Source organism: Gymnogyps californianus, chromosome 1, assembly GCF_018139145.2.
Source record: "Gymnogyps californianus isolate 813 chromosome 1, ASM1813914v2, whole genome shotgun sequence".
NCBI classification, from domain to species: Eukaryota; Metazoa; Chordata; class Aves; order Accipitriformes; family Cathartidae; genus Gymnogyps; species Gymnogyps californianus.
In genome coordinates, this window is record NC_059471.1 from 74,612,716 (window position 1) to 74,636,905 (window position 24,190).

The following is a 24,190-nucleotide window of genomic DNA, read 5'->3' on the forward strand; positions in this document are numbered from 1 at the left end:
CTTGAATGAAATTAATTAAATTTTGACCTCAAACAGATCTGACAATCAAAGATTTTCCTTCTAAAGCACATTACCGCTGTACTACTCTTGAACCATTCACTAAGATGAACACAAAACCCATGAGGCATTGTTATAGCTCCCTTATCCAAAAAAAAAGGGGGGGGGGGGGGCGAGAGGGGGGGTGAGAGAGGGGGAGGGAGAGGGAGAGGGAGAGGGGGGAGAGAGGGGGAGGGCAGGAGGGGGGGGGGGGGAGGGGGAGAGGGGGAGAGGGGGAGGGGGGAGAGGGGGAGAGGGGGAGAGGGGGAGAGGGGAGAGGGGGAGAGGGGGAGAGGGGGAGAGGGGAGAGGGGGAGAGGGGAGAGGGGGAGAGGGGGAGAGGGAGACCAACTGCTAAAAGACACTATGGCATGCCCAGCTTTCCTATTCGGGAGTCAAAGTAGACTACATTTCACAGCTCCTTGATAAAGCTATATCTGTGCAACTCCACACCAAAACAAGACAGAAGTTCACATGATGCATGATAGTTCAATTTTCATCCTTTACCTGAGGAATGGCTCTTGAGCAGCTTCGCCATGTGTATAACATGACTGCATATTCCTGACCCTCTTCTAGCATTTCATTCTGTAAGAAAGACACGCAGCATAATTAGGCATTGTAATACAAAAGGGTTAAATCCACTTGTCTTCCATCATTCCAAAACCTCGTCCAAACAAACCTATTTCTCTTATCAGAATGTATATGTACAAACACAAATATATTGCAAGCTGAATGATACATCATACTGTATGTACGTAAAATAATATTACCATAATTCATAGGCTCACCTGGCATATTACATGTTTTAGAGCTGACCAGCTACTGATGTCCAGCTTGGCTATAATCCAACAGCTAAAAAAAAATTTCATTTATTCTCAGTCATCTGTTTTAGAACCCAACCTAATTCTGAGAGAATTCACATCATAATCTTCATACCACGGAAGCCAACAAACACCTACCAGATCACTAATCAACAACTGCAGCAATTACGCCTACCTAATGATAAAAATTATTATCTCCCCAGATCAGATTGGTTTTTGTGTTGTTCCTTATTCCCAAAAACTAAAGACATTGTGATCTATAAATAAAAATGCTGATCTGAAGGGGGTGGTGGTGGTGTTTTTCTTTTTAAACTTGAGTACTGCAGGTGGAATGGTCAAGGATGAAAGAGTCAGCACATGCAGAGCAATATCCTTTCTTACATGTCAAAGGAGAGGGCTTACAACATCCAAACAATCAAAACAGATTAAGGAGTTGCCAGAGAATTTTAAGAGAAGATTGGTGCAAATTTACATAATTTTCAGTAGCATGTAATCAGGTGCTTAACCTGCCCGTTCCACTGTTTGTGAGTTGGCTTCTAGAATGACAAGACATACTATTCCTCGTTTTCCAGGAGTGCCATGAAACAACAACAAGTTCAGTACAGACCAGCATTTGCAGCCTGCAAGTTCTTTTGTATCCCAAAACAGCAACACCATCAGCAGAGATGGATGGAGTTACTAGTATGAAGTCTTGTCTTATATTGTGGAACTGTTAAAAACCACAGAATACCTTACACAAAAGCATACCAATAAACCACTAACATACTCCACAGTGAGGAAGCCAACAAAAACCCTTCAACACCACTAAACTTACAGAGAAGTAGTGGAAATTTGGGAGGATGGAAGGTAATTTTTCACTCAAGTTACAGCAGCTACCTGTCAATACAACCAACTCACCTCAGAATACTGTAAAAATGCACAATGAAAGCAAGAAACTTTTGAGAAACATTGATCAAGAAGAAAGGCTATTGTAAAATTATCAAGAAGCACATGTACAAAAAAAGAAAAGCCACACACTTTTTCATCTCACTGCCTCCTGGAAGTGTTGTAGGTAACCTGGTTTGTGGTTTTCTGTGACCACAATTCTTACAATGAAATGCAAGAAGACATGTTCCTCTCCTTTTATTCCAGGTTAACACAAAAGTATATATCTGAACTTATCTACTTACCATGCTAGAATGGACTGTAGCTTGCTCAATGTATCTTGCAATGCCAGTGACAAATGCATTTCTGTCTTCAAAATTAGTGTTGAAGTTTGGCTGCAGAGAAAGCAAAACGCAGAATTTAATCCTTGGTAGGGAAAAGAATTTTTATATATATTGCAAATATAAACACATTTTGGTTTGGGTTTTTTTTTTTTAAAAGCACATACTCTATTTCTTAACAGCAATGGGAAATGGAAAAACTCTTTTTCCTACAATGAGAACACACCTGGTAAAGCAGAGATGATGGCGGGGGTTCAATACACGGTTGCTGATCTGGCAATGGCAATTCTTCCAAGAGATCCACATTGGACAAGGCATCCTCCAGTGTTACTTGAGCAGTCATTTTGTACCTGGTTAAAAAATACATACATACATATAGACATTTATACACACATACATATAACTTTTTATATGTTATTATATACACAGAAAACAAATGAGTAATATGAAGAGTAGGGAACTACTTATGTTGTGGGAAATATGCAGTTTCCCTTCAACCGTAATGGAAGGGAAACAGTCAAACTGAAACCCAGTTGGTTGTAGTATACAAGTTTAAAAAAGACTTCTAGGACTAACATCCTTCTCCTTACTTTTATGAGTTGAGAAGTGTTTCTCTTCCCCCATGGCTGCACACCAGAAATACACACAAAATAGAGGAAAGGATGACCTCTAATGCACAGTAAAGACAGGAAGACTACTGTGTAACCTTCTCTGGTTAAACTAGAAGGAAAGTTATTCTGTGGTCTGCTTCAGTTACAATAAACACAGAAAAATCCTGTAACAAGCAGAGGTATAAAATCTTCCTGTAAGGTTTCAGTTTTGAGCCAACGAGTCTTCAAACCCTTTTGGATACTACTACCAGCCCATCTTCAGGAGACCTGGCTGTCAAAAGGTGCCAGCAGTCTCCAGCGTTTCATGTCCTAGCACATCCAGGTCCGCTTTGAGTAGTTAGTGATAGAGAGGCACAAAACCCCTCAGGGTCACGGCGATCTCCGTATACCTCAGACTGCTGCCACTGCCTGGGACTTTGAACCAAGAACAGCAACGAGAAGAAATTTTAGGAAGAAAGCGTGGGGTGGAACAACTCAATCATCCACTTTTGTGTAATGATCTACTCATCCTCCTTGGTGGAGTAAAAAATTCCTCATTTTTAAGGTAACACCTCTAATCAAGCTGTCTCTTTTTTTCCATAGGGCTTTGCAAGTTATTTTCCCCACTTACAAGAGCAAAACCATGCACCTACTATGAAGGGAGTGTCTGAGCACTGCTCTCGGCTCTAACCAGGAGGGCAGGAACTCCCCCTGAAGCACAAGTGCCTGCACCCCGGAGGAGCAGGGCCCTGCCTGGCACGTGTCACCCCTGTGGAGCCGTGCCATCCCCACATGCAGGGGGGAAAACGAGCGGATCTCACCGCAGCTTTGCCAAAAGTTCACCGCAAGAGAGCTGGGACGGGCTGGCAATCCCCCGACTCGCTGCACTTTTAGTGGCCTGGCAGAAAAACCTCCTCACTTTCTCCTACCTAATTATGGTTTCCTGGGGAAAGCCCCACAGAAACAACAGCTTCACCTCCAAGGAAAGGCTCAGCTGAGAAAAAAAACCCAAAACCCAAAGCAAAGGGAAGGAAGCAGCGAGAAGTGATTACCTATCTACCTTCAGAGACCAACCCTGCGTCCCATGCCATCGCCGTAAAGCTAACGTACCACGTACAGAGAGAGCTTGCCGACAACTTTAAACAACCACTATCGGAAAGGACCACGGGCCTTTTGCTTCTTGAAACCCCAGCCCAAACGTTGCTTCAAGCCTGAGCATATGACTTTTTGTTAAAATAAATAAATAAACAAACACCTATATTGTGCAATTTGTGATCCCTGCCAAAAAACAAGGAAGAACTGGACTGACAGGAGCGCTGGCTGGCAGACCTGCGCTGAGATGCTTGCCCAACATCTGCCTACACCCAGCTCAAGCTCCTTCACAAGAACCACAGTTATTCTCAAATTAGAGACCAGCAAAAACCACGGCATCCTCCCTTCAATAAACAAACAAATGCCAAAAAAATTCCACATCTGGGCAAAAGTCCTGCGAGGAGGTCAGACTCTCAACAGTTTTACCCTAGAGGAAACGGAAGAGAGTTGCCAAGAAGTCAGAGCATTTAAAACAAACAGTATTTTAATTTTGGTCTGAGTATCTATAGATCAAGCTTTAGCTAAAAAAGAAAACAACACAACACTTTACATAGGTGAGTTTAACGGAGAGGCTCCTTCCAACTTGAAACTTTTCCTCCTCTTAGCCTCTCTATCAAAGCAGAAACACCTGGCTGTACGGCTGCTCCGGGACATGCCGGCGGTGGGACCGATGGGCCCATAGTCCTCTCCCCTGCTGCGCTGCAGGACAGGCAAATGGCCACAAAGCGCCGGCTCCAAGCAAGCACAACAGGGGCGTGCTACAAAAAACTGCTCCACCCATGCTCCAAAAACCATAGTGAAAAATGGCTGCCCATTCTACACCAAAAATTACTGCTCTTATCCATGTGAAGAGGAGCTGTCATTGAGTGCAAGAAAAGTATCAACACCCTCTCCCCAATGCACACATCTTCCTTCTCCTCCCAAAACATGGTCCATTGATGACTCAGGTCCCTGCTGCAGGAGGGAGCCAGGCATTCACAAAAGCCAGGCTCCTGACTTGTGTTTCCTCAGCACTACAAGGAAATATTCTGAAGATACGACCCTTAATCCCTGTATGTGCTATTTCAGAAAGCACACCTGCACGCTTTTGGCCTCAGTATTTACAATTGCACAGGGGTTATCCTCCAGCATCAGCTTTCTATGTTCAGACTATCAGACATTAGACTATCTGTGGATTTTTTTTTTAATACTGGGAAAATAATTTAAAAATAGGAACCAAAGCATAAGCAAAACCAAAATCCCATCTCACACTGCCATCTATTTAATAGCACACGTCTGGGAAACCCCCGTTAGCAGGCCAGAGGCACAAGCTCAGAAACAAAAGCTTCCTGCTGCCCTCTAGGCTGTGAAAAGGAATATGGGAAGGCACATTTTTCCAAGCCCTTCGGCGTGATTTCCCAAAGACAGATCAGCATTTTTTGAACCAGGAAAACATAAGTAATTGGGTGCAGACTGTTTACAAAAGCCTTCTTGTTTTAAGGTCACTCGCTGACAGCTCTGCTTTGTAATTTTGCCAAACGTATCCACACGCCTGCTGTTTCGTAGGCCAAGTTCAACGCTCCTGTTCAGCTTTTTACTCTGGTACCTAGCAAGAGGTGCAATAGGAAGCAGCTTCTTCCTGCCTAGCTTTGGCACGTTTGCAAACCTTGCAAGGGCATGATTCGCGCTTCCCCTCTGCCCCCTGAGAAGCGAGCAGCGGAGGTTTGACAGTGGCGGGGGGGACAACCGGAGCTCAGCCACACTCACGCAGTGTTAGCCAGGAGACAACGTCCCACAGCCAGGTAACACCACCGCAGGGTCCTTGCCACCTCCTCGCCTGATGAGGAAGCCCTGGGACCAGGACAGAAAAGATTTCCTTGAAGTTAGGCGTTTTTTCCTCTCTCTTTTTTTGCTGCTGTTGTTAGTAAAAGCAGCTCCAAAAGACAATGGCTATTTCTAATGTACAACGATGGAGGGCTGGCAAAACAAGAATTTCCCCCCCACCACGTCTCAGAAAAATTAATTTAAGAAAACTAAAATTCCCAAGACACAAAATTGGATAGTTTTGCCTCCTTAAGAGTCATTCACTATGAGTTGTTACAGGTGAAATTACTGGGCAGGAGCACGAATATTTTAACAGACTGCCTTTTGGCAGAGAACATAAGAAACTTCAAAGACTGACTGAAAAAATTCAGAAGCTGCATTCTGATTAGGAGTTTACCTAAATGAGAACAGATTAAAACACTGTAATTATATTGATAATTATAGTTATACTAGTAAATTTACCCAAACTGTGAGAATTATTTTCTTACTAAATTCCTATGATGTTGTGTTTTCAGCTTTGTACCTTTTTCCAGGATTTTCCAGGATGGGTTTTCTCAAGTAGAAAACATGTAAGAATTACTTCTGAAATAATCCTCTTTTTCTTTTGTTATCTTTGTAGCATGACCCATCATTATAGCAGTAAAGTCAAAATGCACTCCAAGAACACGTTTTCCTGGACGTACACAACTTAATTAAAAACCATTCATTATCTGACATCCTCTCTCCAGCAGAGAGGATCACATATGCCAGCAAGCTGTTTTGCTAAATTTTGGTGTCTGATGAGCACACCCAGCTTTCTAAGCAGGAGACAGCAGCATCTGTGCTGATTCTCAGCTCCTTTTTCTGGATTTCAAAGCAAGAAAATCCCTGTCTCCTGCACAGACAAGCTTCAGCCTTACAGTGCCAAGTCCCACCACGTCCAAGGATCAGAGGTGTCAGCTACAGGGTTTTTAGGGAAACTTTGGGTATGCTAGTGCAAGGCCACTGACTAGCTTAAATTAAGATATTCTTTTTCTTCAGTTCTGAAGGAGATGAGCACTGGCTGGGCCTGACCTGCTCAGAAAAGCTTGTGCTGCAGAGAAGCTTACTGAGCTGCCTCCATCACATGTTGTCCACAAGAAAAACAAAACAAAAAAAGGCACCAGACCTTGAAGTCCCTTTAACATTGTTTACATTTTGATTTAACTTCAGAGCAGGCTTATTATTCAAACCTATTCAGACAAAAGATTTGCCAATCTTTTTTAAATGTTGTAATTCCATACTGCTGTTCACAGCCATGCAACTGCATGGTATGCCGTGCCCTGCTCACAACATTGCTCTGGTATTTAGAGGAGATGAGTGTCAATCCTAATCAGAGACACCATTTCCACGTCTCCATCCTTACAGAATAATGTTGAAGTCTTTGCAAAAGATCTATATTCTTAATTCCAAGCGTATCAGAAAATGCCCAGCATGTATCTCTCAGCCTTGCTCTTTTAGGCCTCCTGAGGCTTCAGACTATTTGGAAAAAAAATATGAACAGGAGCAAATTATGGGGAAAAGTCTTTTGGACAAAAAAAATAGATAAGTGACCAGAAGAAATCATAAAAAACCAGAAGGTAAGCACTGAGAAAGTAGAGAGTAGAGAAAAGAGCATTAACTTCAGAATCACTGTGAGAGAGAGGATTGCTATACTACTATTCAGCTCTCAAGCTCAAAGTTTAAAAAATTCCCCCAAATCCTAGGGAGTTAAGTAGTTATAAAAAAACCTTTGAGTTTTAAAGATTTCTTCCAGTGACAGAGTTAAGCAGGTCAGATTATTTATAAAAGAGAAGATCAAAAGACAACTCAGGCACTCAGTCTATAAATAGCTAAAACAGGAAAATGATGCTTGATGACAAGAGATAGTTCTTAAACACGTTCAGCAACAGCGCACACAATTCAATGGATTTAGCTAGTAACCAAGTCAAAAAAAAAAAAAAATGGGTAAAGCAAATGAACTTAGGTAACTGTAGTCTTCTTGAGACCTTGTTATAAATACAGAAATTACCACGCAGTTCCTCTTTAGCCTCTGCCACAATCATTTGGCCAAGACTTCCCCAGAAACGGCCTCTAATGGCCTTAAGAATCTACTCAGCTGAGCTTTAAAAAGACATTGATTCCCAACGTAAAAAGTTCAACCTCAAATAACTGGTCTGAGTAATATCTACTTACAGATGAAAGATAAAGCCCTTCACCACAAAAATTATCAGATGACATTCTATGGCTGTGTTAGACAAGATCAGAGATGATGAGGATGGTATCATGTCATCACAAAACACTTTAAAAAAACAAAAAGTATATTGAGTATCCTGAAAATATATAGCAAAAGAATGGGAAGTAACTCCTTGGAGAGGTACAAGCACATATGCCATTTAAATTACTTGCAAACTGGCATTATCCCCTGGAGTAAGATTTTCAAGTGACCACTCGCACAGAAAACAGATAAATAGTATAAGTCAGCCCTTTGGTTAAAAAAAAAAAAAAGCAGAGAGTATCAAGCTACAGCAAGAGCAACTTTTCTTCAGAAGACAGTGCTTTAAACTATTACACAGAGGCATTCACTTTATGTCAGTCCTTGTTCTCCTTTTTGGAAAAAGGAGTAATAATGTTAAACTTCCCTCAAATAAACAAAAATTAAAACCTAAATCCCATAGCTGACAGGCATTTTTTCCTTTGCATCACTCACTCAAAGATTTGACACCCTGGGAACACCTGAGCACCCTCACCTTGAAATCTCTAAGGATTTATCCTCACACAACTGTTAGAGCGGTAAGCCAGCAGTCTTCCCGCTTGAAACATGGTGGGTTGCAGCAGGTAACGATCTGGACACAGTGACAATTTCCAGGTGGTTTTTGCTGTCAGCTCCTTACAGCACAACTTTTGCCATACTGCTGCATACCCAAAAGGTCAGGCGATGGACACAACTGGGTCTATTGCTACCACATGCTCATCTCGTGCCCTGGAAGGTAAACTTCCATGGAAAACAAAAGAAGGGTTTAGCTGATAGTACGGCAAGGGAAAGATCTGAGGAGTGAGCAGGCAATGCCATGGAGAGGGAACCCCTCCCCAGCACCAATAGCACACATGGAGGTGCAGCAGCAAACCTCACCACCCAGAGCACTCGAGCTGATAAGGTAAGCAAAGGCTCATCTCATTTAAGCAACAGCTCAGCTGCTCGTGGACAGTGATTTCCTTTTATCATTAACCTCCGATTAAAAAAAAAAAAAGTATAAAAGAAACAATAACATAAACGATCTGTACTTTTTTCAGCTTAACTTCAGCTGAGTTACCAGAATGTCCCCAACAGTCTGAGAGTAAAACAAGTGTCTTTGCTCAGCTGGGTTCAGCTGGGTCCTCAAGCTGCCCTGGCATGAAGGACTGCAGTAAGCTAGTAGCGGTAGATGAAAAAGTGATGGGTGAAATTACTTTCCTCCACTCGTTCATTCCACTTTTTGGATGGACTCTGAAAACGGGTGCTGAAAAATGAGGCACGTCCCATCTGCTCCTGAACGAACCACCAGCTGCCTAGGCTGTCCCCACGGCAGCAACAGCAGAGCAAACCCCTCCTGAGGTCCTATCCTCTTCAGAGCAGCCCACCTACCGCTGCTTTCTCTTTTGACAGACCCCCTCCCTCCCTGCCCTAAACACACACTCACCACCACCTCCGGCCGCACTTGGCCAGGCAGGCGGGAAGAGCTAAATGGGCAAAGAGTTGAGCCACGCTGAATCTCAGGGTGACAAGAGTCAGAGAAGTAGCAGCACCGGCTAACCTCCTGCTGTAAGGAACGAAAAGCAACAGGCCCCACAGGGAAACACAACAGTGCAAGTGCTTTTCCAGGAACAAAGCATAAAACAAAGTCACCATTCAGATGCAAAAGAGAGGGCTGAGCACTGAAGTTATCATAAACTCTCCATTTTTACAAACCCTACAAGTCAGAGCGCAGGAACTCATTTACTTCACCATTCTTGGACACCAGTATCTTAAACACACATCTCAAAAAACAAAACTAAGAAATTCTCCAAAGCTTATATTTTCAGTCATTTAACCACGAGTTCCAAGAAAACCTGAAGTTTAAAAGCAGCATGAATCCATTCAAAATGCAGATAGTTACACTTCAAACAGCCTGAAACAGTTCAGGAAAAACATATCCTATGGCCACCGTAACTGCAGGGCAAGTTCCCACCACTCGAGAGGAGAGGTTGGGGCCCCCCGGTCACAAAAGGCTGGATCAGCAGTTCTGGGCTGCAGCTGGCAGCCGGGGGCCGCATGCCACGCTCTGAGCCGGGATCAGCAAAGCCTGACCCGCTCGAGCACAGTTTCTCTCTCTTCCTCCACTGCGGGAGAAGTTACCACAGTGTGTTCCGCGACGTGCTAGTGCAATGGCACGTGTGGGGCAAGAAGAGATGCTGCAGCACACCCCACCTCCTGCTGCACAGAACAGGCCGCAGTTGCACCCAGTACTATGTAAGCTCTTGAAACGAGCATACATCCAACACCAATAAAACACATGCAAATATTAGTGTGAGAACACAGCCCAAGAAAGCAGAGGTGTTTTGGAACGTTCAGGGAACTGTTTTTGGTAAGACCATGCTCTATGTAACCCAAAAAGATCTCAAACACTGAAATTTGTACATGGAAAAAATTATTTCATATCCATATAAACAAATCGTGCAATCATCAAATATCATGCCAAAGAGATAATTAAAGTGGAGTTTAAATGACTAACAAAAAATTGCTGGATTACAGAAATTTTAGAATATTTTATGACTTTGCAGATGAGACCACTGTTTCATTTGACTGAAAACAGGTGTTGCAAAGGGATGCCCTGTCCTTTTTGCAGTCCACTGGACACATTTTTTCATTTTGCTTTTAAATAGATGCATTTGATCTCCAAGTGTTTGTACATGTTCCTAGGCTCAAAATAAGACAAAGAGGAAGTCTGTCTGCACTTTAAACAGCACTTCCTTTGACATTGCCTCTCTTCTTTCCTAAGTCTGCAAAAGCATCTTTGAATCTTAAATTAAAATAAAATCTCAAGCCTGGCATGAACACTGAAGATTACAATTGCCGTGCAATCCATGACTTGAAATATGTATCCACATGAGTTGTTTTGTCTTTTTAAAACAGGCATAAATAAATAAATAAAGCAAAGCCTACCCTACTTTACAGGACAGAACATCATGATGAAAATCAGGAAAATTCTATGTACAACGGTTAAAGAGAGAAAAGAGAAGCATATCCTTCAAAAAGGAGGAACAAAGGCATTCTGTAGTCCGTGCATAGGAGAGAAATTAAAATAGAGATAAATTTTAAAAGATGATTGAATGGCCTGCTGAACCGGGGTCTATAGGACCAATCTCAGTGAACTCCATGGGAACTAATGACAACATTCCCACAGGAATAGGCTTGGTCTGCACAGCAGCAGAAGTTAAGTTTTATCCCTATAGCAACACAACATTTTCAGGTTTCTTTGGTTCTATTGTGTCATTCTTCTATGTTACTGGCTTGCAGAAAATCAATCAAATCATTTTTCTATGAAGAAAATTTGATTCAATATTGCGTGTAATGTTCCTACTCAAGTTAAACCATGAGACTCTGATCACGAAAGGCCCTTGTGAAGGGAAGAGCTAACAAAAGGAATGGATTTTCTCTTCCAAGAACAGCACAGCGATTACTATAATATTCACTTTTCTTTAAAACCTCCAAGATCTCTCTCAAAAATTCCCTTTTAGTTCTGTTTTGATTAAACTTCAAAAGTCTCAGCTGTCCAACTGCATACCTATCAATTCAGACTGAGCAGAAAACATTTTAACAGACTGATAACTAAAGTGCTTCAGAGAACAGCAATGCACTGGATCTTCTCTGTTTGAATGCTCTTTTTCTGTGCTCTGGACAGCACAATCCGCCTTTTTGCCAAGGGGATCAGCATAAGATGTTCCTTTCGGGACTGCAGCTCCTCTTCGTTCCTAAGCAACAGATTTGCATAAACTGAAGGAGCAGAGAAAAATGCTTTTCACATTATTTACTGGCCTGACTGATTAAAGTAAAAGACCGAAGAAAGCAAACAGCAGCTGACAATCCTTTGTGCAACAGATTTGACATACTGTTAAGCTTTCAAAAATACATCTGCGATTGGAATTAAAAAAGGCTCAATAGGTGCAAAAGAGAAAACAAAAATTCCACCACTGAATTATCCCATCCCAGCACCATAGCAAGTCCCAGAAGAATGGCCACATAACGGAAACAATTAATTTAGTATTAGACTCCTATGGGGTGGCGTGGCTCATATTAACTGCTTTGCCCTGCCGTTGGAGGGGCACGGCGTGGGAAGCAGGCTTCCAAGAGCAGACACAGATTCAGAAAATTCGTGGGTTTTGGTTTTTTGTTTTTTTAGAAAATCTCAACTTCCCAAACTAAAAGCTCTTTGTGTTCAGTCACATGTGAATTTTTCACGCAACCTTCTTCATTAAGGTGGCCTGCATGGCTACCTGTCCAGCTTCTGTCCCCTGCAGGGAAACATCACAACAAGCAATCCCCGTCTCTTTACACAAGCAATACCTACACTACGACTGTGCAACCAAGGTTCAAGTGCTCAGTGATACACCAGTCTTATCACCTTGAAAACCGAATTCTGTGCAGTATCGGATACTTCTGTAAGCAACAGCAGCACCATTAATGCAACCTAAAAGTCACGCTTTCATGAGTCAGTACTGTTCCTCCCTCCCTCCCTCCCACAAGATAATCAAGGTCAGGAGGACACCGCTGCTAACAACGCTGTCATGTAGCTGAAACGGCTCGCTGACACACTGACCACCAGCCCTCAGATGACAATCGGTCACGCTTGTCAAGTAACTATAGGCGTTCCCTTCCAACATCCTGGATGAATTCAAGCACATTTCCAACAACAGGAAGGCCTGACACTCCAATACCATCACAACAGGTTACGAATGGGAACTCCCAGGCTCTTTGGACGAAGCCTACATCAAGACTCGTGAGCCACGGTAGGACAGAATCGCCTTTCTTGATGCCTGCCACCAGGTGCAGGTCTACTAGCCACTCCCTTCTAAAAGCATCAGTAAGAAAACTCTCCCACAATTAGAGAACATCGTGTAACCCTAGCACTCCTATATCATAGCGCAAGGCTGGAGTCACTATATTCTTGCTAGCAAGCTAGCACAAGAGTGGGTTTATCTTTTCCTGCTGTGTTATCAGCCAGCAGTAGCACATGGATGAGCACACACTAATTCTACAGCAGCAGCACCTGCAGTTGTCAATGCAGCAAGTAATCATCGGGTATTTCGACAGGCAGCCTGGCTAGTACTACGCATCTGCAGTATCATTTCACATTTTGAAGCTTTGGAGGAGAGATGCAACTTCCTGATGATAAAACATAGGGTCAAATGCTATCCCCATGCAGGAATCTCAAGTACAGTGCGATGCACACACTTGAAAAATGGGAAACTGATTCTGCTCATCCCCACTCATTTTATTTGAGAATCCATTACGATGATATGGGAGAAGCCTAACCCTGTAAAGTTTGCTCCAAAGGCATCCCATGCATGTGAACAAGGAGGGAGGGCCTGTCACTGCAGCTCAGTCTGCAGCATGCAACCCCCTCTGCAATGGCACTTGTGCTACAAGAATTCACAGAGGGGTTTTGCTTGGTTTGTTTTATCTGTGTACCTAAGCCTGAAGCCCAAGATATAAGTCGCCAATATAAAATAAAAGATCTGCTATTGGTGGGGCTAAATGGCTGAGGGGGTTTGTGCTGATTTACTAATTAATTCTTACAGAGCTGAGTTACTGCTGAGTGAACATGGAAACAATGTATTAATCCTAAACTTACGAATATATTAAAAACCCTTCTGCAATATTTGGCCTCTCTTCAGGCTGGAATGAAGTTAAAGATTTAACTGTTGTCTCATTCTAGGTTAGGTATGCTGAGATCTGTTTTGCTGCACTTATTTGCCTCACCCCTTTAATAGTCCCTGATATTACATCTTTGAGTTGCACCAACTGCAACTTACATTTTGCTTGTCCTTCAACTTCTAGCTCTCTTTCTTCTTACTGCTTCTTGACTAACTCCCTCCCCTTCTCTTTTTCATGTTCTTTTCATCGCACCCCATTCACTCCTCCTCTCCCCTGTTGTTTAATCTTCTCGTTTTGCTGCTTTGGCCATTTTGCTGTGCTGCTGCTGTTATCTCCTGCAGCTGTCCTCAATACGCATTTCTTCCATACTTCTGTTTCCGATTCTTCCTGCTGCTGCACGGGCGTGTTAGGAAGCAACGCTGCCTGGCATTGCTTTGGGCAGGACTAAAGTTTAGCACAGAAGCTAAGCACTGAAGCACAGCGCTTATGGCACGTTCAGCAGTTGTGAAAAGCTCTCTCATTTCTTAGCAAAAGTAAGATTCCCAGTGTAAGGATTCTGCAAAGGACAAGGAAGGAAGCAGCAAGAGCAATAACCACCCCAGAAAGAAGAGGAGAAAGCACGTGCGCATGGAGTTAGCCTGGCATTGCTCAGACACAGCGCCTTTCATCCTGCAGTCACAGATTGCTCATGCTCATGCCTATTCAACATGGGTTTGGCTGGTTGTCCTTTGTGGAGGGACTGCTGCTATTTTAAACAAAAAGGGCACACCTGTGTGCCTGTGCTGAAAGGAGCAGTGGGGTGGTGGGCTGAGCACCAGCCTGTAGCATTACAGCTGAGGGAGATGAGCCACAAAGATCGAGAGAAAGACAAGAGTCTGGAGTCTTTAGACTTCAATCTAAGCAACAATACAACCCCTCAGCCTTAGACAAACTGTTTATTTAAGCATGTGAGTTCTTGAACTGTATTTTCATTTCACAAGACTGGGGAGAAATAAAGAAGAAAACATTGTTTTCTCAGGGGAAGGGAGGATAGCACTATCTTCCTGAGCCCAGTTCCAGACATGGTTGCTCCAGGGTCAGCCATATGGCTTCTCGGTGGAGCCTGCCTGGCAGCAGCCCCTGCCTGCAGGGAGGCTGCAAGCCACAGCACCGCTGGGGGCAGCTGCCCAGGGAGGGGCAGCCCCCCCAAGTCTCCCTTCCGCAGCGCCTCCGCATTATGCATCCAGCTCCATCTTACAGCATATGCCCCCCGATGACACGACAGGCATTAATTATATCCAGCGGGTTTTTTTCAATGCAAACCTGCAGCTGAAGCTCTGGCTTCGGCACTGCCTTATTTTAAGTTTAAAAAGTGAACAAAGGCTTCAATAAAAATGACTCTTTAAAACAGAGGCTGTGCGCTGTCATTCTCACTCCTTCCCTCTACCTGCAAGTACTTAGTAAATCAACAATACAACTCTCAACTTTCATTTAAACAAAAAAAAAAAAGTGACACTGCTTTACCTGAAAAATAAGTTGGAAGATATTTTAGGCAAATTTGTACTATTCATGCTTAAAAGTAGCTTTTTATTTAATATCCAACACAGTACAAGAATAATGTACAATTTTACAAAATTACAGTATTTAAGAAACACAGGCTTCAGAAGCTCTTAAAAAAAAAAAAAGTACCACTGTGCATTTCAGGGAGGAGGGGGAGAATCAGAGAAGAAGCAAGTTATAATTTAATAGTGCTCTTAAAAAATTAAGGAAATACTACAGGACAGGGTGGAGGAGAAAACGGAAATAAGCAAATAGCTTTTAGTTTCTTAAGCTTTCTTTTTCCTCTAAAAGAGCTCATCATCTGTAACATTTTATACTTTCATTTTTATACGATACATGAAAATATGCAGATTCAGTGAAAATTCATCAAAAGCTTTACTTCTGGTATCACCTGATAAGCATCCACATCTATCTTGAGCAATGTGTCATGACAGTTTACCTGAACTTTACATTCAGAATGTATAATTCAGTGTACTCTCCTTATTGATTTAATATATGTCAGTGAACCCACTTAAAATAATTAGAGCTATACTGAAAGAAGACTATAAATCAAGTTCAGGTCTACAGTATTTTTATTTCCTACCAACAAAGCATCTATATCCCTATCAGAATTAAAGTATTTTAGAGTGACATACAGCACTACCATATTTTTATCTAAACCCTGGAAACAAATCCCTTGTATACCTGTAGTGCATAAAGCAAGCATCTCCAAAAGCTCCTTGTACCATTTACACAGCTGGAATCACTACGTAGCATGTCAACTCTTGAGATTCATGTTGTAACATAAAACCACAGTACTGGTTTTGAAATCTGAGTATTTGTTTCTAAAACCAAAAGCACCATTTAATTTTTTTCTTTTACTTAATATTGTATTAATTCATAAGAACATTATTGCGACTCAACCCTGCTAATCATTTGTAGAGAGTGTCATCTAGTAAGCATAAGTCTACACACTGCCTGAAGTCTTAAGATGCCTTTCAGTGGAAAGAGGGGAGGGGGAATGGCATTTTTTGCTCCAAATGAGTAATTCTTGGCTTTAAGAAGTTGCTTGGTCATTCTACTACCTCCTGACCAACATTCCTGAAAAGCAGACCTGCAGAAACCAGCCCTGTGAGAGGCTTGCTGAGAGACACTCCTTAAACTGAGAAAATCTCCCAACATGTGGTCTAAGCATGGAGAAATCCTGCAATTTCCCTCCACGAGTAACTGCTTTGTAAACCAGGAGTGCTCACGAACCAGGGAAAGGAGAGCACCATGGCCTGCTGCCCTGGCATTTACCGCTAATGAAAGCAAGATCAGAAGCGTCAGTTGCTCACACGTTCCCCAATTAGTTGAAATAAGGAAAACTTTATTAAAGTTAGCAGGTAGAACCTCCCCTCTTGCGGAGGACATTCACTTTAAGCTGTGCCTATGCCAGGGCGCCTGTCCTGGCAACACACATGCAGAACCACAGAGCAACCACTCAACTAAATGACCACCATGTTCACCTTTACTTCTCTCTGGTTACTGAGAAGAGTTTAACAGGGACCTCACAGCATGACTTGGAGGGTTGCAAACCGACACCTGGCAGACCACAGCTGGGTAAGTCCCACACAGGGAGTGCCCAGCAAGCAGCTCATTTAGCTACAAAGGGATTTCCACCCTGAGAGCCCTCCCTGAGCTCAATGCCTCACCAGGCCATGAGACTGATGCCCCACTGGGGTCCCTGCCAGCAGCAGCACAGGTCTGGCAGAATGAAACAGCTACAGAAGATGTGGGGAAGGGATATGGCAGCAGGGCACAAGTGCTGCTCCTAGCTATCCCCAGGAACAGGGACCACCACCTCTCAGCTGGGAAGGCTTGGAGAGCTGGGCTCCCTCCCCAGCACCCCCAGCCAGATCTGCTCCCAACTCTGCTGCCCACAACGGTCTTTCTCTAGAAAGGCTACACAGCTATACATTCACTTGCTGTCCTGCTGACAGTCAGCCTGAGGGGAGGGGGGTTTCTACTGAGGTGGCAAATGCCTGACAGTTATTTGTGCCATACCCACCTTTACCATGACCCTACTTTTTACAGTTACAAGTCCAAGACCGCAACTTTTCCCAAAAAACACTGAACTGTTTGAAGACAGGATTTTCTCCACAACACACACATTTATGAATGCACATGTTTATAGACATGAGAGGTAGAGAGCAAACACTACATACTGACACAGAGAAAATCTTTTAAGTCCTATGAAGAAAACAAGCTTCAGGTTTTTTTGCCAGTGTGTTTACGAAAGATAAGGAGCTACCTAAAAGATGAGTTACGACATTTTTGGTGCCAAGAGATAGAAAGATTGTCTGCTATTTTGTACCCTCTGCCTTCCTGTAGCAAGTTGCATCAATGCATCATATATTAATTTTACCACTAGAAAGGCAGCTGATGTGGATTAATGGAATTATACTTAAACAAGCAAATCAATACACACTCTCAGTTATCAGTATTACACAGCAAAGCATACCTGAGCCCTATAAACGTCAGCTTCTAAGGGCAGATGTATAGTAAAGAAGAATCCTCAACTGATGTCTGTAGCTTAAAATATAAGTACCTTTACTAAGTTCTCAGTAAGCTTTTGTAAGTATACAATCATATTTCACAATGTTGAAATGTCCTTCTTTCATGTTACTGTGTCAGATGTGCACACATGCACAAAAAAAGGACAAACATAGGTGGCTTGTATTTGTTATGTATTCAAATAACAATGTAGCCAAAAACTAACAAAATGCCCTGCAAGAGTAAGGTCTGTCAGAGGCCACTTGTAACAAGGTATATGTTCTAAATATCAATAGTTTCCAAATCTGCTATATTTATTACTCCCTCTGTGTGATCTGAGACCACGTCCAAACGGAAGCTCAGGACTGTTCAGATGAACCACTTTCCCAAGTGCATGGATGGATCCAGCCGAACCACTTCACCGGCCATTCATGCCTGGGTTGTGTCAAGCTCCTGCAGCATCCCTAGGTAAACAAGCACTTAATTTGGTTCAAGAATAATTGCTTATTAAGTTGGCGCTTGCCATAGTAACTACAGCTATTTAAAAATATATAAACAATAAAAATTCAGAAACTCGCACTGTCACTGTTTCAAGAAAAGCAAAGTCAGTCATATGGCTGACTTCTGATTCACTATGGTATAACACACTGCCCGACACTGAAGTTTACTTTACTTGTCGGTACAGCAAAGGAACCACATGAAGAACTTGCCCCGAGAAGGTAGAGCAACAACTGTAAAATGGAACCGTCTTGATGCGCACATAAATATGTGTGGAAATTATGCTAAAATTAATTTTCTCTTGTATAGCATTGCAAGTAATTCTAGCAGCTTTCGGGCCAAAGGATGAATAAAACTGAATCCAAGAAAATGAGCTTTGTGGGGATTTTTTGTTCCATCTTTTTGTTCCAACTTTGCAGCTCAAATCCAATTGCCCTGAAGCTTCCACCTCAGCCTGAATATCTTGGAAATCTTTGAGAAACAAAACAAAAAATAAAAGTCAGATGATTCTGAGAAAAGAGTTATGACAAGATTGTGAAACCTACCCTCAGGAACGAGCCACCTTCCAGGACACGCCTCTCACAGAATGAATAAACAAAGCACTAACCAAAACTTAAGGACTATATCAGACAAACTTCTAACATAAAACACGTAGCTGGAACAGATATCTGTTAATTATTTAATTACACTTTAAAGTCTGTGTGATGGGTCATGAGAATTTGTGGGTTCAAGCCCAGGGGCCGATTTCCACCTAAGGCAAACTGAAGAAACAAGAATTTTGTTAATGAACACTTTGGATATTACAGGTACTTCACTAAAGGACTACCAGCTTTTGTGAGTCACACATTCAGAAGTTAAGAACTAAAAAGTCTGGATTGTTTGTGCAACATGCCCTTTCTTATAATGTAGATTTATTTTTTTTTTAAACAACTTATGTAATTCAGCTCCACTTAGGTTTAAATATTGTGATATCTATTAAGTAGGAAGTTTTAAGTTAACACTGCTGAACACATTTCAAATACCACTCCACTCTCCTCATCGTGACCTCAACAGGAATTGACCAAACCCAAGGTCTGTAAACAAAATGCACAAGTCTTACCCATCTTCGGCAAGGCGGAGGGGGGGGAGGGGGGGAGGGGTTTCTTTTTCTACGATTGTGAGAGATTTATTCTCAAAATAAATAAACAAATAAATTAGGTGTAGCAATCTGAAAACCACAAAGTAACTGAGATAGTCCATCAATCACATCGTCCTTTACAAAAAAAAATTAAAAAATAATAATAATTAAAAAATCTAAGCTGCTGCAGAGAAAGACTACTGTACATTTCTTAGAGGCCAAGCCGAGCAAGCTTTGACAATACTGGGACAAAGCCTTCCTGCTGTACCCCAGTGCCGTACAGGCGCTTCCAAATTCCTCCTCCTCCTCCTTCCTGGCAGCTACGGAGACACTGGCTGCCTACACCAGCCAGACTTCACAGACCAGTTGTCTGGGAATGCTTAAAGAGCCTTTCACATTAGATCAGGAGAAACTCTGTTTACAAATGAAAAAAAGAGTTTTCAAAAGGTAAAAGTAGGACTTCAATAAAGCCAAGAACCAGAACACCTAAGTAAGGACTAGCAATGCATTTTCTAGCATATAGCTCAGAGATACTTGGTCTGAGCATAAAACAGTTTGTATAAGTGCAATTAATATAAACATAATCCAGAGATCGCAGAATTGCATTACAGTACTATTAGAAGTTCCACTTTGAAAAACACGCTAACCAGCAACACTGCATGTGTACGTGTTCAGTAAGTTTATTATAATAAAGTTATGGCAAATAAGTAACTGGAATGCAAGAAGGACTGGAGTCACTCATTAGCCTAAGCTTTCCATTTCCCACAGTCTATAGCAAAGCGCGGTATGACCTTCTAATTAAGAAGAAATTCCTCCAGACAGCTTTCCTCCCCCTCCAATGCGCACTCTCCAGCCACCACTTCAGGCAGACTGGCTACATCCCACGAAGACAACTTCCTCCTAACAGCCTCCCTGGCAAAAACAACCATTTACATGTCTAAATGCTACTCAAACCTGTCATCAAACGGTGCAGGAATAAAAATCAAGGCAATAAGAGCCTACTGAAAGGCAAAGACGATTAGCAGAGTTGCTGATGAACTACAGGAATACTCTCACAGATGAAGTGCATGTCTGCCTTCATCTCTTTGCTCGTCAGACAGATAGTAGAGGGACGGGGTACCAGACTATCCATCTGGGGAGTTCCGTGCTTACATTGCCGCTCTCACTACAGCATAGTTATTTTAACTGGATAAAACTCAACTTCCTCAAGAGAAAGTTACTCTATGTCCTTAGACAGACAGTAGATCATCTCCTTCATCCGAAGAGCGGGACGAACTTGCAGAGGGCTTTTTACTTTTATTTTTTCCCCATCTAATCTGCTCCTGGACAGCCCAGGAAGCAGAACTCCGACCACCCCTGCGTTACAGACACAGGGGCTACGCATGAGAGAGAACAATTCAGACCCCGCACCCAGAAGAAGAGACTAAAATTGGCTTTCAGGTAACTACCCCTGAGGCTTCGCCCACTGGCGGGGCCCGCCGGAGGGAGCGGCCACCGCCTTCGCAGCGCCCGGCCAAGCCGCCGCCCGACCCTTCCCGCCGCCCCGCCACAGCAGCGCCTCCGAGGCGACGCCCGGCACCCCGGGGCCCGGCTCCGCCCGAGCAGCGGGAGCCCCCGCGGCGGCACCGGCACCTCCAAGCCGGCGGCCCCGGGGAGGCCCCGCGCCCCCGCGGCGGGGCAGGGCAGGGCAGGGCAGGGCAGGGCAGGCTAGGCCAGGCCCGGCCCGGCCCCGCAGCTCGGCGGGCCGCAGCCTGCTGCGAGGGGGTCAGCCGCGGGGGAGCACCAAAAACAGAGCTGGCGGAATAAATCAATCAAGAATAAGCGTATCGGGCTCGCGGTCACCGGCGCGAGGGGCACGGAACCGTCCGGCGCCTCAGATAAAGCCTCTATAAGCGGGGAGGGGGGCGAAGCCGCACCCGAAGCGGCGGGGTCGCCGCCGCCGCCACCGCCGGGACGGCCCCCACCCCGCGGGCAGGCCGCTCGCGGGCCCGGGGAAGTGCTGCTCACCCGCTCGCCGCCGGCTCCCGGGAACGGCGCTGCCCGGCGGCGGGAGGGGCCCGTCTGTCTGTCCGTCCGCCCAGGGGCTCCGCCCAGCCCGGCCCGGCCCGGCCGGCCGCCGCTGCCGCCGCCGCCGAGGGTCGCGTCGGCCCGGCGGCTCCGCTCCTGGGCCGCGCCTGGCGGGGAGTTTCCTGTCTGAGTCACTTCGACCGGGAGCTGCGCAGGGAAACACCCTTCCTGCCGCTCCAGCTCCTCCTCCCGCCTCCTCCCGCCTCATCCCAAACCTGCCGCCCCTTCCCCCCCGCCCCGCGGCAGGCTCCGGCTCCTCCTCCTCCTCCCGGGGAGCCGGGAGCCGTCCCGGGGCTGCCGCAGGCGGCTCCACTGCCACGGCGTGAGCCGTCTCTTTGCTTTTAATGAAAGCGACCTTTTCTGTGCCATATGCACAGGGAAATCTATACATAAGACGACAAATCTATATACAAGACGGCCGTGCCCCGGTCGTACTTGCATACAAACCGGAGAAAGTCCGATTCGGCGCCCGGGTGCCCCCAGCATCACCGTGAGAGCCCCCCGTAGGGAAATCCAGCGCCCCGGGGACTCCGGGGTCGGCATTAACAGCTCACTTGGTTTTTTTTCTACTTCACAATTTTGGCAGGATGGCGAGGTAGAGAGCCCAGCAGGACGGATGGAGGACCTAACCTTGAAGAATCAAAGGGTATCCCGTAGGAAACCCTTTCAAATGTCCTCTAGAGGGTGCTCGTGCATGTGTTTTTCGTATCCGAAATGCCACTGTTCATTGAAACGAAAAACAGAAAAAACAAGAACGGCTATTTTCCACTGTCTGTTGACAACCTCCCACTTTTATTTTTCTGTAGAACACAACAAACACGTAAATACTTGCTCATTTTAAACTTTGCTTACCTTTTCCATGTAATGTTCTCCCATTCCAAGTTCTGTTTTTGTTTTATTTCTTCAAGATTCATCTAATGAACTTGATGCTGCACCACAAAATGAAACTGCCAGCTCTTTTTCACCAAAGTTTGACAAGATTGTTCTTTCCATCCACTGTTTTATGGCAGACAGAATCCACAAACCTACTGTATGTAGGGGTTACAGTCAGTTGAGAGCATGGGAACTTCCAAACAATTTTTCCTCAAAGCCTACTTGCTTGTATTTGACTGCTTTAAGTTACATCCAACATTTTATTTACTCTTGAAAATCCTCTCTAATCATCAGCAAACTACACAGTATTGCTGTAGCAAGCAATTTTAGGTCTCTGTTTTCCAACAGCTGTTAGCGGGACACTGTGCTAGTAACGATTTTTGTGCTGAGAACAGAATAATTAGTCCTTTACTTCATCTATTGTTTTTTTCAGACAAGTTTCCACTGTATTAAGTTTCCTTAAATAGCCTTTTTGTAATGGCATCTACAAGAAAGCCTTTGGAAAGTGGGAATAAGTTACTAGACCCCCTAATTCTCATTATTTCAAGTACTCTCTAATCCAATTATTCCACCCATTCCATATAATCAAGAATTCCCACAGCTTGCGGAAAAGTTATGCAAAACGTTATTGTTACCATTTCATCGTATCACAGACACATCTTCACAGTCTTATTTTTCCCAGTGCTGCAATATAATCTCTTCTATGAAACAATTTTTTTCCTAGGATGTGGCTGCTTATTCTTCTCTGGCTGTTTGTACATATTCGTAAGTATTTCGAGTGCATATACCAAATGAATGAATTTCACCCCTCACAGCTCCTTATCAGCCTAGCTTCTAAACCCAGCTCAGTCAAAACTGTAAAACGCAACCAGAGCTGGATGCTTCAGTTTCTAAAATGACAGCTGATACTGTCCAATGCAATCCATCCTATGCCCTTTTCCACAAACCCTGCTTGGGGCAACGAGCTCGCTGAAGTAAAGAATAACTCACCTTCGTACAGCAGGATTGGGTTTGCTTCCTTGTCCCGGGTGAGCGCAAATTCAGAACAGCCTTGTCTTAATACAGCCACTTGGCCTACACCAGCAGCGAGACCTCCGTTATCAAGCCACAACGGAGCAGCAAGGACAGGGAACTCGCTCCAAGCAAAGCCAAAAGCTCCCAGCGGGATCTGATCAACAGCAGCTTGCACCCAGACGGGTGACGCTTTGCAGCGCTCCTGTGCGAGACGGCCACTGCAGCTCCCGTACTTGCCGAAAGGCACCTGGCGCCGGGAGCGGCTGCTTTGCGTGAAAATAAGATGCTGCCAACCGGCGCCATGCTGTCCCAGCAATAACAGCCGGTCCTAAGGATTGGCTGGTGCCCCAGGTCTTGCTATGCTCCTTCTAAAGGAATTGAGCAGGCGAAGCAGTTACTTCCCCACTGCTGGAGCAATCTGCTCTTTATCAGCATCCCCATACTCAAGTTTATAGCTACCCATAAGGTCAGATAAAAAATGTTGATGATGATGATATGCAGCTAGTCAAGATTTGTGTTGCTTTTCTGTTATCTGATATTGGAATTAGAGGACAACCACATTTTACCATCTGGATGTCTATGTTCTCATGTAACATGAGGCATGCTTATCAGAACCATTTTAAAAGAGCCCACATCACACCATTCCAGCTGCCTGGTTTAATTCTGTAATGCCCCTACAACACCCTGCTCTTTCCACTTTTGTGGAATTTAAGTATTGCAATGACAGTACTCGATTAAAGGCATTCAGCGGGTCTCCATGACCTGCTTCTCCCTCTACTGTATGCATCCTTCTTAATTACCCTTGCCACACTGAAGGCGGGCCTTCTGGGCCTAGCTAAAGATATATGTATCTACATATTCCTGATCAAGCCATTAACTGATCTCCTATCCACTCGAAGTTAGGTGTGGTTTTTATGAGGCCAATGGCTAGACTTAGGATCTCAAACAGCCCTTTCTTTCTTGGGTGGTATTTATTTAAACCTGATATTTAACCCATGCCTGTCAACAATTTTTAGCGAGATCTATAACACTAATGTATCATGCTCCTGGCAATTTATGTACCCTACACCTAAACCAGATGAATGTCAGATAATATGGTAGTAACAAACTTAATGCAATCGTCTGAAGACT

General features: G+C 44.0%; 1 protein-coding gene across 2 annotated transcripts in view; it reads right to left on the reverse strand.

Annotated features, from left to right (window-relative positions):
* The window catches only part of CYFIP1 (cytoplasmic FMR1 interacting protein 1), a 79,641-nt gene extending 58,442 nt beyond the window's left edge, over window positions 1-21,199 (reverse strand). For both annotated transcript variants that reach the window (XM_050915484.1, XM_050915485.1), the window contains exons 1-4: window positions 21,113-21,199; window positions 2,288-2,411; window positions 2,026-2,115; window positions 543-620 (exon numbers count right to left, since the gene is read on the reverse strand). In XM_050915484.1, the coding sequence (XP_050771441.1) occupies window positions 543-620; window positions 2,026-2,115; window positions 2,288-2,404 (285 nt within the window). In that variant the 5' untranslated portion in view covers window positions 2,405-2,411; window positions 21,113-21,199. The remainder of the gene's footprint in view (window positions 1-542; window positions 621-2,025; window positions 2,116-2,287; window positions 2,412-21,112) is intronic.
* Between the last annotated feature and the right edge of the window lie 2,991 nt (window positions 21,200-24,190).